Source organism: Lepisma saccharinum, chromosome 2, assembly GCF_977018435.1.
Source record: "Lepisma saccharinum chromosome 2, izLepSacc3.1, whole genome shotgun sequence".
In the NCBI taxonomy this organism is placed as follows: domain Eukaryota; kingdom Metazoa; phylum Arthropoda; class Insecta; order Zygentoma; family Lepismatidae; genus Lepisma; species Lepisma saccharinum.
Window position 1 is genome coordinate 113,967,583 of NC_139230.1, and position 18,880 is coordinate 113,986,462.

Sequence of the window (18,880 nt, forward strand, 5' to 3'; positions counted from 1 at the left end):
CAGCATACCCAAAAACATAATGTTTGACACCAAGATTACTATTTTGTTTCTGCTCCTTCAAAAGTTATTTGGAGCTCTTTTCGTATGGCAGCCATTTTGTTTTTTAACGATTTGAAGCACATAACATCAAAATCGAGAGTGGCAAACAAAATATTCGTAATCAGCACATCAATTACATTCAGAAAATGTTGTTTGTCCGCTTTTCCTCAAAAATGCTTCCTACAATTTTTACTGCCACATTTCTGAGAATTTGCATCAGGCTATAGTGGCTTGAAAACATTTTCGACGTGTATTGATGGTCTCTGTGGGTATTTACCAAATTGATAAGAGAACGATACATTTTTACTAGAACCGAGTCGATACCACCATTTACTGATACCGATACTTGTATAATTCCGGAACAAAATAACAAAGGCTATAGTTACTTAGTCATACTAACTTGTCACATCACTAGGCACGTATTTAGAAATATATATTTTGGGGAGCCAGTTTGAGCCAAGTGTCTCAGAAAAATAATATAAAATTGTTTCTATTTAATATGTTAATATAATTATTTGTAATAATATGAAAAATAATTATTTAGTACTTAATTTCTCTGATGCTTATGGAGTATTGTTGTACAAGGGTCGTTCAAGGTTGACCGGGATTTTCGTACATAAAAAATCGATGAATAGCCGGATCATGATGAAACGTGCGGTTGATGTAATGTATTCCTTCGCGAGTAAAGCGCCCGGTATGACGTATTTCGCGCATGCGCAGCAGTTGCAGCGAACATGGCGGCAAGCAGTGTGTCTGTGGCTGTGGAGCAGCGGTGTGTAATCAAATTTCTCATGAAGGAGAAAGTGAAACCAGCTGAGATTTTCAGACGATTGCAAGCACAGTATGGTGAACAAAGGATGTCGCGGACAAGAGTGTACGATTTGTTTGAGCAGTTTCATGAAGGACGGGAGCTGGTGACAAATGAAGTGCACGGACACATTCGCCCAACTGCAGTCACACCAGTGAATATCGCACGTGTTGAGCAAATGATTCTTGAGAACCGGTGAGTAACAGTGTGGGATATTGCTGCCGAGGTGAATATCAGTGTCTGGAGTGTTGAGACAATCATTCACGACCACTTACGCTTCTGCAAAATCTGTGCAAGTTGGGTTCCCTGCCAGCTGACATTTGATCAGAAGTGGACACGCAGGACGGTCTGTGAACAGCTTCTGAATCGGTTTTGAGCAGAAGGTGATGACTTGTTGCAATCCATCATCACGTGTGATGAAACATGGTTGCACAATTCAACCCCAGAGACCTAAAGACACAACATGGAGTGGCGGCATAGAAACATAGAAAAGCAAAACGCAGCCGTCCGCTGGAAAGATCATGGGAAGTGTCTTCTGGGACATGAAGGGCGTTATCCATGTGGATTTTCTGGACAAAGGGAGCACGATTAATGCCCAGTATTACTCCACATTGTTGAGTGGTGCTGTACGAAAGTCCATTTGCAAGAAAAGACCTGGGATGTTGTCTGGAAATGTCATTCTTCTCCATGACAATGCCTGCCCTCACACGGCCAATGTGACAACAACAACTCTGGCCAACATGCGCTGGGAAGTTCTGCCCCATCCCCCCTACAGTCCGGATTTAGCCCCCAGTGATTATCATTTGTTTTGCACCCCTTAAAGACCATCTGGGAGGGAAGAAATTCACGACAGACGAAGCACTGCGGACCGATGTCCTCCAGTGGCTACGACAACAACCAAGTTCTTTGTACGCCAAAGGAATTCGGGAGCTGCCAGAACTATGGCAACGGTGCCTCGGCGCGCACGGAGAATACTTTGAAAAACTGACATAGTTTGGTGTTTCTTCTGCTACCTATTTCCTCTGCAGAAATAAAAGTCCCGGTCAACCTTGAACGACCCTTGTATGTAACCACAGACTAAGAAACTGAGGAACGACAATGTTAATACTATTTTGTTCTTTCTATCTTGACTAAAAATATTGTTATCACATAAATAGTAAAAAGACGCTTGTGTAAAAACAAGTCATGGCAAGGAAATTTATGTCAGAGAAATGAAAAATTGAATATTTATGGAATAACCAAAAGAATGATCGTAGGTCCATTTGATGAAAAGTAAAGTTCCTGATAAATATTTTATGTACATAAATTGCCTTGTAATCAATAGATTGTGGGTTCGATTACCAGTGGAGACACATGGTGGCTTGGGTCCCACTTTAAAATGTAGGTCCAGTCCCAATTAGGGTATCTTTCTTAGTACTGTCATTCAAAACCATACTGTCATTCCAATCTTATCTCTGCGGAAATTATTGATTGATTTGCTTTATTGTACTTCACTTTTTGTGCCACTTTTGGCTAATTTGCGAAGATGGGGATGAGTGATGATGTGATGAAATTGATGAATGGACACTCCCAAACATCCATTCCCAGGCCAGGATTCGAACCCTGGCGTTGTAGCATGATGTGCTAACCACTCCACCATGGGGGCCGGCTTTCGGTGGCAATAAATAGCCATCATTGGCAGATACTGGCAGTCACACGAAAGACAGAAGTGAAGAGGATATGTATAAATTGCTGATTCCCCTTCGTGCTTGAACGTAGATAAAACAAAGCTAATTTCACAGTGACCTTCATCTCTCTTTTCCAAGAACTCTGCAACTACCTGACCCGGCATTAGTTCAGCGGGGGTTAAAAACATCCACCTATCTTACCACCACGAGCTTCAAGCAAGAATTGGAAATGAATGGTTTATTTCCCACAGTGTTAATTAAGCAGTCACATTTGGGTTCAGCTTTCACTTGCCCATGTCTTTGATCTTGCCATCTGCTTCCCAGGAGGGTGGGTTTATGATCCAGTGTTTCTAGGAAAAACTATGGAACTTCCTGTGCTGGTCTCCCAATCTGTCACAAGAAAGGGTGAACAAACTTTTAAAAAGGATAAATGTTGAGACGAGCTGCTGCCTTTGCCCACTCTTCTAGCCACTGAAAATCTTTGGTATCGGATGGTATCAGTAAAAGAAAATGAACCGATACTCACCGATGCCGATACCGTCGCTATTGGCTCAGCCCTAATTTTTACACATTACAGACAATTTATGGGGTTAATTATTGTATATTCATATATAAGTATGTTTTCTTTTTTAATTATGAGGTGTACTGGCAACATTGGTTGTGTCAGAGGGCAGTACAACAATACTAACCTACCTTTTTGTGTTATAAATTTCAAATCTTTTCTTTCATTTGTGCATTGTTTTGAATAACATCGCCACATGTTGGGCACACCTGCTACTGCCCTCTGACATGACCAATGCTGCCAGTACACTTTGTAATTAAAAAAAAAAAAAGAAAACATTTAGGAATATTAACCCCATAAATTGTCTGTAGTGTGTAAAATACTTAAAAATTTTTCGTTCTTTTATCAATTCAGTAAATATCCACAGGTTCCATCGATATACATCAAAATTTTAACCATGTTTTTTTCACTTCCTTCAAAAACTTTTTTACACCTTAGTAACTTTTTCCAACTACTGAATGCTCTTGTAGAGCATGATTTTCTAGTTTAATGTTTAAAAGATATCCATATAGACAAAGTTAATACCCAGTGGAAGTTTCATGTCTTTATAACTTTTTTTACGATAGTTAAGTACATCCAAAATCTCGGTTGTGTGTCTTTTTGGACACCCTGTGAAAGTAATGACAAATATGCATCTTTTGGCTGATACACCATGTAAAATTATTTAGCTATTTCCAAAATATGACATTACAAACCTCTACAAACCCTTTACTAAACACTGCAAGTGAAATTGGTTAGCTACAACTGGTAAAAATCCAAAATTTCCATATATTTTTCCAAAACTGCCAGCTTTTCATCAGAAAAAAAACTGTCTATTCAAAGAAGCTGGCTTTTATGCAACTCTAATATTGAAATCCTTCAACTTGCAGAAGGTAACTTCTAAATTTCTATTAGTATGTCAGAATGTTTTTTTTTTTACGTATTTCTTTGTTGTGTTTATGAAGTGTCAGTCGCATGATGTAATTAGTACTACTGCAACAACTTATAGAAATTGTATTTTTGAAGGCACACTTCCTAAATATTTGATCAGCACTTCTTTGTATAAGGCTTACATTATGTAATTTCTTTAATAACATGAACAAGACGATTCATTAAACCACAAGGTTGTACTACATGCTTTAATTTATTTTATATTTGCAGGTTAAATAATATTGAACATTTTTTCTTTTCAGAATGCAGTGTACAAGTCCTAAAACAAAGTTTTACAAAGCAGTTTTCTCATATTACAAAAAATCTTAATCAACCCTCTATTCGACACAGCAACAACACTGTGAAGTCAGATTGGGCTAAGACTATTCTATATGCTAATAATAGTGAAGTCAGGAAATTTGGAAGAGGAAACATTGCCAAGGAAAGTGACCCATGTCTGCCCACATTTCATTTGGCAAGAATAAAACATGCTCAGGACTTTTCAGACACATTTTTGGTTCAGGTTAGTTCTGTCTTTAATAAATATAAAAGTGGTGGGTAATATGAAATTTTGGCCAATACCAATATAAACTTTATTGATAATTGGTATTCCACCCATCCAATATTAAATTCCGAATGTTCTGTCTTTCATTAACCTCCTTAATTAATTTATGTAAAAGGTGATTGCAATGGGTTTTACCTTTGGTAAGAACTGCATACTTAGACCTTTATATTTGACAAAATTTGGAACATATTTATTATATCGTAGTATTCCAGCCTGTCGAACGTGGGTATCGAACCAAGGGATGTTGCTCACCCCCACCGATTGTAGCACTTGATGGTAGAGACGGCCCTAAAAGGGCCAGGTGTGGATACCCAGCTTAGCATTTAGTAATTAATGTAAAACTCATGTTTTAGATTTAAACACTTCTGACTGAACAATGAGAATGGCAGATTAGGGTGTGAGGGAAGTAAACTTACCCTGCTCGGTAAATGAATAAATCTATAACTCCAGCTGTTGCTCCTTTAGACGATTACCAACAAAAGACCCCATGCTACTCTCCTCACCTGGTTTTGTTCCATTTCCTTGACCTTTGCTTACTTTGCTAAAGGTAAGCATCCTCACCGTTTCCTGTGTAAAACTCATTATTCTACGATATTCTAGGAGCAAGTTCTGACAGGATCTTTATTCATTTACAAACAATTTTTTGCGTACAAAACAATTTCCCAAATTGAAATTTGGAAAAAAAAATCGAAAATTTTAAAATTTAAATGTCCGCCAATCCCGAAAAATTAAAATAATAGTAGTTTATTGCATAAGGATTACAGAAAATAAAATAATATGTTAAATCTTCCACCAAAAAAAATGAAGTTTTGTTGAACAAAATTGAGAGGCACAACTGTATCAGAAGAAAAGATTTCCTTCGTCACATATGCTGGGAGTGTTTTGTTTGGAGCAAAATGCTTACATTTTATTTGACACTCAAGAGAGAATGTTGTTGTCAGACTCGCTGAATAAGAGGATGTATGAAACAGTGCCGAGTAACTCGATCTGGAGGCCAATGCCTTCTCTCCATATAACAACACTGACAGATAGTAATAGAGGCACCATGTGTAGTGCTGAGGAGGTGGCTCTTATTGATAATTATCAATGATGATTCCGTTTGCTTCAAGAAGCTGCAGTGAAATGCTTATGCACTGAGTGAGCCAAGAAGAATATAACAACACACTTTCAACATTGACTACCCTGAATCACGTGAAGATAAAAGAAATAAGAAAGATATGTTCACTTTCCATGAGGGTGCTTGTCACTAAATCTTGAAACACTAGAGTTCATTCCTGTGCAAAAAAAAATTCAGTCCAAGTGCATCAACTGTCCATGCACACATGAAAACCTGAAGTCTTGTGTTGGATGCACAGGGTGGGAAAGGTTGGGTTTAATGTCCAAGCCCAACTGCACTGGAGAAACTGAGTTCGCATCCCGGTTTGGAAGTTCTAGTGCACAGTCCATCAGGTCAAACACGATATTAGTGGGGGATGGGCGAACACAGGGGTCCACATATCCAAAGGAAAGTTCATGGGGAGCCCCTTTAATTAGCCTAGACATGGCCATAAGTACCCTTTGGTCCAGAGGTGGTGGCTGGGGAAAACGAGGAAAAGGCCCGAAATTCCAGGGATGGCACATGCTATTCCATGTTAACTGCACACAACATAGTTCGACAGTGTAAGGCGAGAAATGTTCTGCTGGTTGCATATGTTAATGAGAAGGCACACTGCAGTTGTGCACTTAACGGTACCCTACACATGGCATCCACTTTCCTTGATGCACCGGACACTCCATGGAGGGGAAAGACTGTACATAGTCACGAATAAGGCGAAACTGGACAGAGTCTTGCTTTGCGGGTTGCATATTTGCAGCAGGTGGGTGTACAACATAATTGTGGCACTGGCTGTACATGAAAAGTTTCGGTCTGTCATGATTGATTGATTGATTTGCTTTATTTTACTTCGCTTTTGTGCCACTTTTGGCTAATTTACGAAAATGGGGATAAGTGATGACAAGATGAAATTGATGAATGGACACTCACAAACATCCATGCCCAGGCTGGGATTCGAACCTGGGCCCCTGGCATCGTAGCGCAATGTGCTAACCACTCTGCCGTGAAGTGAGCAGAAGACACGCAGTTACATGACACCACAGAGCAATGGGAGGAAATTCATGAAATAGTGCTCATGTTTCTTCTCATGTACGGTTATAGCTTGTGGGGGGGTTGCTCTATGGTGTCATGTAACTGCGTCTCTTCTGCGTATAGTGTACGTTCTTCTCCTGACGTATGCTGTATGTTCCTTTCCTGGGACGGCATGTGGGTAGAGGAGTTTGGCTGCTTCGCTGGTACCCCAATTGATTAGAAGTAATAGGGGACAGGGGTGGAGATGACCATGGTGCTGGGTCGTTCGTTGTCCCTGTGAGGTGTATTCTAGAATAGCCTCAGAGCGATGTAGGATTGCTGTATCTCTCAGACTAGAGAACCACTGAAAAGCATAAAGCTGATATCCATGGAGAGGTGGGTGCTTCAGATCTAGTGTGGAAGGAGACTGCATTCTTTGTGTTGCCATTTTGCTGGAACACTTGTTGAAATGCTTCCAAAACTTGTAGATTTTCCGAACCGGGAAAGGAATATAGGTAGGGAAAGTTGAAAAAATGCATTCCTCTCTCAGTCGGAATAAATTATTTAGAGAAATGTATATAATAAGCAACATTTTAGGCAAGTTAAAATCATGAAAACAATATAATTAAATTTAATGCCCAGTAAATGATATAGCACATAATATAGAACTAATGTACTAGCAAATGGTGCTAAGTTCACTTTGTTGCCATATGAACTTGTAGATGAGAATTAAATTGATAGCATCTTTAAGATTAAATATACTGAATAAAGTATATAGCCCCTGGCATCTCCCAAAATATAATATAAATTACAGAATATAACTAAAATGACTACATTCAGCGTATATGCACCCTTTTGCCATATAAGTACTATACTCTAAGTACAGACAAGTGAAATATAAAATATCTGTGAGTAAATAATGATGGCTAAATATATGTGTAATAAAATATATAGCGTGTGGTATCACAACATTGAACCAAACAAATCCATTAAATATGACATGTCAGAAAAGTCGTAATATGAGATAAAATAGCAACGGAATAAATGAAGTAACCCAGCTGTTAGTGTTGGTCAGGCCAAGAAACTCAGTTCTGGATCAGTAAAATGTGATATATGGTAAAATAACACTTATCCTACAACATGAAGGTCAATATTGACTAAATACACAAAATAAAAGGGTTGGTAAAACAATGAAAATATGGTCAAGCAACTTTAACTCTTGGTGATGGAGGAAGATTTACAATGACACACCACTGCTTTGTAGCATAAATATGCTGTTAATTTTAGGTTCCAGATGACAAGAATGATTACAGCGACAGGAAAATGGGATAAAAGGATTATATGAAATTTTGGTTCCTCCGTTAGTGTTTGATTCAATTTCTGCATGGCCAAACAAAGGTCAGTCCATTCTGGCAGGATTACATTAGAAAAGTTCACAGAAGTATTGAAAAGTGGGGAAGTGTCACGAAAATTAAAAAAAGTACAAAATAATGAAAGAAAATATAAAATTCAGAATGCTGAAGGCAAACTATAAACGTCCTGGGTGTGACCCACAGAGTTCGCTTGGCCCATCTAAAGGGATCGCCGATTGACGTGGTTCATTTTGTGTGACGGTAGTCCACGTACTTCTGTTCTTGCCCTTAGGTGCTACTGGTCATAGTATCATGAAGTTAGAAGGGGGGGGGGGGAGAATTCAAAATTTAAACCAATCTGGGTTAGTTGTGATTATGAACAAAATGAAAATTTTAAAGAACACTTCTCGGTTATCCTTGTGGTATTTTACACAATAATCGGTCATACTTCTGAGGGCATAAAGGATATCCAAATTTCAATGCAATTCGACTACTCAGCTTCATGCTAGTCTGCCGTGTAGTTCAAAACCACTTAGCATTGAGCTCACCATGGAGGAATTACACTTGACCCATGATAGAGAGCTTTAGATGTCTACATCCACTCTTCCAGAAGCCTTTGGAACACCACTGGCCTAACAGGTCAGACAAATAAATATTACTGCTTTTATGGTCACCCTGTGGGTTCAGAACACATAATTGGACCCGTAAAATTAACACAATGACATTGGGTCGAGAAAGGGAAAGTATAGCATTTGTCATGGACCGTCACAATTAACCAAAGAGCTTTAAAGGAGCTGAACCAAAAACGGAACGGTTCAACTAGACTACATGACGTGGAAAAGCTAAAATATAATTACAATTACTCTTCATTATACACTACCAAAGTTAACACTAAATTGATTTGCAATAAGTAACTATTGTCATTCTTGAGGCGTTTTAAGTCACGTGTTTAAGCACCCTGTAGAGAGGTTATGGCTAGTCATAGGCATTCATGATTTCAAAGTTCAGATGTAAAATTCTCATCGAGACAAGAGTCCATGTATCTCGAGAGGTTTTATGGACCGGTGTCAGCATAGATACATTCTTGGAGGCTGAGATATGACGTGCTTCTTCCACTCCAGCAAAGCTGGGATGGAACTTATGTGGACTACATACGTTGTGACCTGATGAAGAGAGAAGTGCGTGGGAAATGCAATTCAGCTTAAATTTTTAGCTGGATAGCTGGTTGAAACATCTTTTGACTCTTGCTACGAGCTGCATCTGAAGCGAAGGGAAAGGGTTTTTTTTTGGGGAGGGGGAGTTGTTTGGTGGCCATTCTAAAATCGGCAGAGCTACTATGACTATTGACCATTAGCAGGAACATGTTCTTCCCCTGCGGTAAACACAGCGATAGGAAACATATGACGGCTAACGAGGCGAGGCGTTGCCAAGGGCAAGTAGGAAGAGGGAAAAGATACCTTTTGCTGACTTTTGTTTCTGGGTGTACCTGGATTCTCAGAGAGAAAGAAAGGAAAAATAGGGAGAAATGAAACTCTAGGGATAAATTGTTTTCGCACTGCTGGAAGTGTGTTGCGTAATCGCTAGCGGAATTCTTTGAAAGGCTGCTTGGTTATAAGTAATCGAAAAACATGTTTTGAATGAAATGCACTTCAGAAAGTAGGTTGGGGTTTTCGGTTTGAGACACATCCACGCTTACTGTTTTTACCATTTTCTCTGTAATTTTCAGGATTTTAATGGGGTTAGTTTGAATAGTACAAGATGAAGTTTGAACATCTACATTTAAATGATTGTAAGTCTGACAGCCCACATGAGAGATATCTAAAGTAACAGGTCAGGTTTCCATTGGCAGATTTTCATTGTGCATATTTGCTTCATCATAAAGAGATTCTGTGAATGTAAGGAAAGAGCCTAAATTTTTATATATAACGGGCTGTGTGCCATCACTGCTACTGGGTTGATTATTTAAAGGGATGGCATCAATAACTTGAATACAGGCTTGCACGTTCTCACTTTCCATTTCCCTTTGACAGTTACTTTTGGAAACAGTTAACATTTTACGTCTCCGCTGACAACAAAGGAAGGCAATAATTAAAATGCAGAATAAACTAATGTTAATGTTATTAATGAACAAATAATATATGGATATTGGAAGGACCTTATGACTACTTCATGAAATGAAAAATACTTTACATGAGAGATTAAAATGATAATCAAATAAAGGAATTCATAGTGACTGCATCCTTAGTGTTATTTTAAACCAAGCTTACTCTAAGTAATACAAAATTGAGACGGATGTTATTTATTATTATGTAGAATATGAAAACTTTTCAAATCGCTAGGTGTTTAAACTCAAAGCTAGATAAGATGTTAAATTTATTTACGTGATGCTTATAAAATAAAGTGAGAAGTTAAAGTTTTTTACAAATAAGCTACATTAAAGTAGGATCAGTGGTAAGATGGGAAGGAAATGTTGAGAAGGAAAAGTTTAAATTGTCAATCGGGAATAATTTTATCTGAAAATACATAAAATATCTCGTCAAATGCATAATACTTCACACCTTAATTATTATTACTAGTACAAATGCATGTTCTAAATGATAAACTTTGGTTCTCTCTTTTCATGTTAGTCGGCTTACGCAGCCTTATTCTTCATTTAAGACTAAATGTCATTGTGACATTAACATTTCTTACGTTATTACGCTGTAGTAATGGGGTCTTTTCACAAGAAACTACCGGTAGTTTTAATATATTTACAAGGAAAAGACAAGAATACATTAAGTAACACTCTTATTGCACTTTTGTTGCTTTAACTAAATAAGGGAGCTCACTTGCAACATAATTGTAATACTTTAACATTTCGTCTGCATGGGTGGAGTGAAAATCATTAATCTTTCTGAGTGTACGACTATAGATACTTCGTATATAGAAACATGCAATTGCCTAACAAAATAGTTTTACATCTATGAGAAAACAGTAATGGCATGTACATTAGGTATTTTATACATTTGGTGAGATAACTTATTAAATACTGTTCATTTCTGAGGGAAATGGAAGGAGAAAATAATATCCACACATAAAATAAACGGGTTCATATTTAATTGACTGATGCCTCTCATCATACTATTTCTTCTAACTTTCGAACCGTTTACGTAAGTTAGATTGAGCCACGTTCCGCACTTTGTCTAGCCTTCGTATTTTGTCAGTAATTGTGCTGTTTTCACACGGAGCCGCGTGAAGCACTGAACCATCGCAATGCGGGTTCAGTGTGTTCAGCAAGGCTGCAAACATCTGGCATTTCTTTGCCTTGTCCTAGCTAGAATCGCCGCACTCTCAAAGCGTTATACGAACTTGTTAACATCCTCCCCCAAGGCACCCCGAAACTGAATGCTCTCAAAAAGGAGGGGTTGGATGAAAGGTGTTTGAGCCATGGTGGGGGGATTGATTATGGAACATTTGCTTGCGTGCGTGTGTTACTCCTAGTTACAACAGGACTTCTACAGGGGTGGATGAAGCACAGGGAGGCTCCTCCACGTCAAAAGATGGGTCAACTGCATTCTTGGCGAGATCGATTAGCCGATCCAAAGTGGTATCAAGCTCATCTTCTAGTTCCCAAAACTACATGAACCATCACTAAGAATAGTAACGCAATTTGCATAATACCAGGTGTGCCGGTTAATAATTCTTAATTTCTTCGCTGGATGGTGCTGGAAGCAAGGGTTGGTGCACAGTCTCAACTGTTACGTCAGTGTGTTGCCGGACAGTACCCGTCAAAACGCCGTGGATGTGCAACCGAGTGCTAGTGATCGTGATATTGGGTTTGTGTGGGAAACATGTTGACCTTCAAACCAAATAAGGAGCATGTGCAACATGTCCTGCTTTGCTTGTTCAATCAAAAGAAAAACGCGAGTGAAAGCCATCGTATCCTTGTGGAAACGTACGGTGACAATGTCCTAACACAAGACACGTGTGTGTGTTTGTTTCGACGATTCAAAAGTGGTGATTTCGACTTAAAAGACAAAGATTGCCTGGGCTAGCTGAAAAAATTCCAATATGCCGAATTACAAGCACTGTTGGACGAAGGCGATACGCAAATGCAACAACAACTGGCAGAGAAGTTAAATGTTGGTCGCCAAACCATATCTGATCGTCTTAATGCCATGGGAAAGATCCAGAGGGCAGGAAAATGGGTCCCACATCATCTGAACGACAGACAAATGGAAAAGCGAAAAACGGTGTGTGAGGTGTTGCTTTCTCGGCATGAAAGAAAGCCTTTCTTGCATCAGATAGTGACTGGGGATGAAAAATGGATCTACTTCGAGAACCCAAAATGCAAAAAGTCATGGGTTGACCCAGGACAACCTTCAACATCGACAGCAAAACCGAATCACTTCGGAATGAAGACAATGCTGTGCATTTGATGGGATCAGAAGGGTGTGGTGTACCATGAGCTTCTGAAACCAGGTGAAACAGTGAATGCCATTTGCTACTGTCAACAACTCATCAATTTGAACAATGCATTGATCGAAAAGCACCCAGATTGGGTGACAAGACATGGAAAAGTGATTTTGCAGCACGACAATGCCTCATCACACACAGCGAAAGGCGTCAGACACACCATTTCTGCACTTGGCTGGGAATTCTTGCCCCACCTGCCATACTCACCAGACTTAGCCCCTTCGGACTACCACTTGTTTTCATCGATGTCTCATTCACTTTCCCAGCAACACTTCAACAATTACGAAGATGTCAAACGATGGATTGCTGACTGGATCACCTCAAAATGTGAACGATTTTTCTGGAAGGACATTCACAATTTGACGGACAGATGGGCACAATGTATAGCTAGCGATGGCGCATACTTTGAATAAAGCATTTGTTACCTTTCTCCCCAGAAACACTTGTTTTCTTTCAGATGAATTAAGAATTATTAACCAGCACACCTGGTATACCCCCCAAAATAAAGAAAATCTCACAAGGAAAACAGTTCTGACATGTCACTATTTAATGGCTGAAATCATCGCATTCGCAAGAAATGGATGAAAAATCCGAGCATTAACACCACGCAATGCTCAAATTTTCCATTCCATCACATTTCCGCAAAAAGGATGAAAAGCCCAAGTCTCTCCAACCACGTAGCGTTCCAGCCTGTAGAACGTGGGGACCGAACCAAGGGATGTTACTCACCCCCACCGATTGCAGCACTTGATGGTAGATACCATCTGGTGTAGATACCTAGCTTAGCATTTAGTAATTAATGTAAAACTCATGTTTTAGATTTAAACACTTCTGACTGAGCAATGAGAATGGCAGATTAGGGTGTGAGGGAAGTAAACTTACCCTGCTCGGTAAACAAATAAATCTATAGCTTCAGCTGTTGCTCCTTCAGACGGTTACCAACAAAAGACCACGTGCTACTCTCCTCACCTGGTTTTGTTCCATTTCCTTGACCTTCGCTTACTTCGCTAAAGGTAAGCATCCTGTGTAAAACTCATTATTCTACAATATTCTAGGAGCAAGTCTTGACAAGTCCTGACAGGATCTTTATTCATGTACCAGGCATATATGTTAATATTCATAAAAATAATAACAAAATGACAGAATTTCACTCTAAATTACAGTCCTTTTATAGATGTATTGGATCAGTAAAATTATTGGCAATTTTAGCAGTAAATCTATGTGCTAATATGCTACTGATAAGAGTACTGTAATGTAATGTGTCCCATCCTAAACTATAAACATATTCTTTAATGTCTGTGTGCTCTGCCAGATCTCTTATCTTAGAATCATTTCCATTTCTTCATCCTTCACCATTTCTAGTCTCTGCTTGGCTCATCATCTTCTACCACTCCCCCCTTTCTACTGTGTTGCAAGTCTGTCTTCTTACAATCTCCACTACCCTACTCTTTCCACTGACATTCTGGTCTTCCGTTTTGCCTCTTTCTCACTTCTATTGCAGTGTATGCATGTACTGGCAGCCTTTCTGCCCTCATCCTCTTCATATGTCCACACCACCTTACTTCTGATCTCATCTGTCCATCAACTGTATTTAATATTGAATTTGTGTTAAATTACCCTCTCCTTTAGTAATTTGGAGTGAAAAATGTGACACACACACAGTCATTTTTGTTCCATTGTTCTATCGTCAGAGTTTTACACACTGATAACATAACATGTGTATTTATAGTAAATGTAATTGTTTACTGTGTTCATTAGGAATGGTATAATAATAATAACAATAATAACCAGTGGTGCTAATTCTTGAAAGCCAGAGCCTACCTACTGACTTCTGGTCTCACTCCCACATGTCTCTGCAGAGGTGTGTGATCATCCAACCAGTTATGGGGTGACATGTGGTCAGCATGACGACTAGTGAGTGACTAGCTGAAATCTCAGGAGAAAAGTTGTTGCCACTTCCCCTCGGTGTGCATCCCGTAGCCTGAGCCCAAAGACTTAAACTGCATGACTATGGTGCAGGACTTGAAAAATACAGATAAAACAGAATAAAGAAAAGGAGAGGAAGAAAATAGAATTAGGAATAATTCAAACTAATAAGCTGTTATTGGTTACCAGTCAGTAAATGCTTTAGTTGTAAACTGCCAGAGTGAAGGTTGTGTCTCTCAACAACTACAGGATCTTTCAAATTAAACACACCAATAACAAAAATTTATATTCGTATTTTTGGAAATGAGAGACATGGTATTAATTACATATAGAAAACTGATGTACTCACTTCTCCGCAAAACTGTTTTTTGTTATTGTTCTATTTATTTTCGTGACCACTGACACCACCCTCTATCTCAGGGTAGCTACTCACTGGGAATTCTGGGAATTCTGCATGAATTATTGGCTCCGGGAATTATGCGTGAATTCTGCTTGAATTTTTCTCTGTAGACGTAAAAAATTGCAACTTTTATTAATCCAAATCCTACTGCATTTATACATACTGATAAATGCCCTGAGGCGAGATTTTCACAGTTGAGCTTTTTTTTTATCGAGGAAGGAATACAATGTGTGAAAAATAAAACAGAATTCTCTCGATCTGTTTACATTGTTACTGTCGTTTGTAGAGCAATCTGACAGACTGAAGATTATTGCAAAATAAGATTTCTTGAAAATAATTAGGTAGATTTGAGTTTGAAATTCTTATACAGTTAACAATTTTTCGCAGGTTAGAATATATACCATAACATTTGTGTGACTTGTGTTTCTAGATGTATTTCTAGTCTGAGTATGTGAGATGGCAAATGCAAACTAAGGATCTCAAATTAAATGTTTTAAATATACCGTTTAATTAAATTAAATTAGAATTTTTGGATACATTGGAATCACACAGACACTTCATATTGTTACTATATTTGTGTGTGCATATCAGTGGCACAACCACAGTGGGGCAGGGGCCATCCCCCAACCTTGAATGTAAATCAATTCTAAGGAGGGCAAGGGGGCAATCATTGATGGCCAAGGGCACAGAGGGGCAATTATACCCCTCGATTTCAAATTTTTTTCAAATAAAAATACGTATTATAAAATTTTCACACTTGCTTCACTCGCAATGCCTCCTTTTCTTAATCTCATCAAGTATAGAGCCGTAGCTAGCGAGCGGCAGGAGTCGGCCCTGGCCGCCGAACAAACTAAATGATAAAAGATGTAATAGAGAGAATGCCATGGTGCCTCGTGAAATTATTTGCACCCTGTTAAATCAATATTGTTTTCAGTTTGCAAAAAAAAGATGGATTAAAAACGTTCTTGTTTCGCTTCACTCGCTGTATGATTGTTTTCTGTAATGCATTGTAAATTACCAGAGAGAGAAATAAGACTTCTCTTAATGGATTTTGTCTTAAATGCATGAACAATTATTTGTAGGAAGAGGAGCGTGCACATTGGAGAGACAATTTATATAATTTTTGCTGTTGGTTTTTATGAGGTGGATGAATTGAATTGATTATGTAATGAATATAATTAATATACCATTATGCTGTGTATATATATATATATATATATATATACATATATAAAGTAAAAGAGGAGAGAGGAAACACTCACCGGACAAAGAAAAAATTCAAATTTTCGTGATGGTATATCACATCTTCAGGAGTAGAGAGATGTTGTATAACTAAGTGACTAGAGGGAAGAGTAAGCATGACCTGCAGTGTTGCCAGGTCCCAAAGGAAAAAAAAGGGTTGACAGTACCACAAAAAAGGTTCTTTCGCCTGGCTTGTCGAAAACTGTGAGTGGTGGGGCGGGGGGGGGGGGTTGGTTGGGAAAAGGTGGTGGTGAGGGTGAGGATAGGGGATGAGGTGCATTACTAGGTGGCCTTGTTCAGGCCTGGAGGTGTGGTTGCATTCATGGTCGATATGTAGGCCCTCTCCCATCTTCTACGTATTGAGGTGTTGGTGGATTGGGGCAAGGAGTGGACGATCGCTACCTGGAAGCAGTCATTAAAAGGAATATTGTGGTGATTGGTGTGAATGGCAACAGCAAAGTCCAGGTTTTGGGTAGAGGAGCAGTGGTTGTTGATGCGGAGGTTCAGGGCTGTGGATGTTTCCCCCAGGTAGAAGCTCCCACAGATGTTGCACGTGAGGATATAAATTAGGTTAGAGCTGTTGCAGGTTCCTTTGGGGTAGAGGGTGAATTTGCCGGTGGCAGTGTGGATCAGGAGGGTGCGGGAAGTGACAAATATGGGGCAGGTTTTGCACCTTGGGCGGTTGCATTTGTGGGCAGGTGCGAGTTGATTGTGAGTAGGTGGATTGTGGTGGACCAGGATGTTTTGGAGATTGGGAGGGCGTTTGAAGACAACTCTGGGCTTGTCGGGAAAGATATTTCTGGTGTCAGGATCACTGGGAAGGAGGGAACGTAGAGCGTGTCTGATTTTGTTGAGGTGGGGGTGATATTGGGTGACAAGTGCAGGGGGATTGGTGGCAGGTTTCTTGGTGGGAGTGTATGAAGCAGCTCGGGATATTTGTTTGGTAACCAGTGTGGAAGGATATCCACGGTTGGTCAAGGCTTGGTGTAAGCGGAGGTTATAGTTCTGTCGGGAGGTGGCTGAGGTGTTGAGGTGTTGACCTCTGAGGGCCAGGGAGAATGGGATGGCTTTCTTGGTGTGGAACGGATGGGAGCTGGAGAAGTGTAGGTATTGCATATGGTTGGTAGGTTTGATGTGGATGGAGGTTTCCAAATGTCCTTCCTTCATGTGCACATCCACATCCAGGAAGGTGATTTGGTTGGTGGAGTGAGTCCAGGTGAAATTGATGGAGCTGAAGTGGTTAAGTTTGTCTAGGAAGGTGGTCAGGGAAGGTTCTCCATGCGTCCAAAGCATGAAGATGTCATCGATGAAACGTAGCCAGAGGAGAGGTGTGAGAGATTGGGTCTCCAGGAACTCTTTTTCAACTTTGCCCATGAACAGGTTGGCATAGTATGGGGCCATTCTGGTACCCATGGCTGTGCCCCGGATTTGGAGATAGTGCTTGTCCTCGAAGGTGAAGTTGTTGCACGTGAGGACAAGGTGAGTTAGATGGGTCAGGAAATTAGTGCTGGGGTTGTGGGGTTTTGGTCTGTTGTTGAGGAAGGATTCTATGGAGCAGAGGCCGTGAGAGTGAGGTATGTTGGTATAGAGAGAAGTAACATCGATGGTGGCAAGGATAGTGTTGGCAGGTAATGGTGGGAGTGTGTTAATTTTCTGAAGGAAGTGGCTGGTGTCCCGGAGGTAGGAGGGCAGAGCTTTAACAAGAGGCTGGAGGTGGGAGTCGACAAAGGTGAATTGTAACTGGATACAATGGGTGTGCCAGGGTTGCCAGGTTTATGGATCTTGGGCAGCAGGTAAAAAGTGGGGGTGCGGGGGTTGTCTGGGATGAGCATGGATATGGTGGAGGCTGTCAGGCCCTCCGGGGGACCTCGGGTGTGGATAAAGTCCTGGATTCTGTTGAGGTGTGTGGCTGAAAGGTCGACCGTGGTGGTTTTGTAGGTGGAGGAGTTGTCCAGCTGGCGAGTGGCTTCCGCCAGGTAATCTTGAGAGTTCAAGACCACCGTGGTGGATCCCTTGTCAGCTGGGAGGATTTTGATGTGGTGGTTCTGGCGGAGATCTTGAAGGGCTTTATCTTGAGAGGGATTCAAGTTGGGTTTGTTGTGGAGGTTGTCAAGAAATGAGCTGTCAGTGATAGTGGAGATTATGGCAGTGATGTATTTTTCCAGGGGGTGGTTGGTGGGCAGGGGGGTGGGTCTTGGGAGGATGGTTGTTTACCAAGGTGTGAGAATTGTGGGTGCAGCTTGGTAAACAACCAGTCCACGGACAAACCCACCTCCACCAGACCCATGGTCACCAACGACCCTAACCTACCCCAACACAACCAAAGTGTACTAAATTTGTCCAACCACAATCTCACCCCTACCGAAATTGATATTCTATCCAAAGGCCTCACCTTCTCCCCCACAACTTCCCACAACCAATTCCGTCTCCTCTTCGATATCCACACCTTTGCCAGACACCTCACATGACAACACTTCTTGGCAAAAAACCCTTTCCCCCCCAGACCACAACCAATGAAACCCACTCAAGCCTCCTCCAATTTTGCCCACCATCCTCCCAAGACCCCCCCCCCCCTGCCCACCAACCACCCCCTGGAAAGATACATCACTGCCATAATCTCCACTATCACTGACAGCTCATTTCTTGACAACCTGCACAACAAACCCAACTTGAATCCCTCTCAAGATAAAGCCCTTCAAGATCTCCGCCAGAACCACCACATCAAAATCCTCCCAGCTGACAAGGGATCCACCACGGTGGTCTTGAACTCTCAAGATTACCTGGCGGAAGCCACTCGCCAGCTGGCCGACTCCTCCACCTACAAAACCACCACGGTCGACCTTTCAGCCAC

At 40.5% G+C, this 18,880-nt stretch overlaps 1 protein-coding gene across 1 annotated transcript in view; it reads left to right on the forward strand.

Moving 5' to 3' along the window:
• LOC145984123 (transmembrane protein 8B-like) overlaps window positions 1-18,880 on the forward strand; it is a 248,997-nt gene that overhangs the window by 106,655 nt on the left and 123,462 nt on the right. The window contains exon 6 of the mRNA XM_083117558.1: window positions 4,249-4,508. Within this exon, the coding sequence (XP_082973684.1) occupies window positions 4,249-4,508 (260 nt within the window). The remainder of the gene's footprint in view (window positions 1-4,248; window positions 4,509-18,880) is intronic.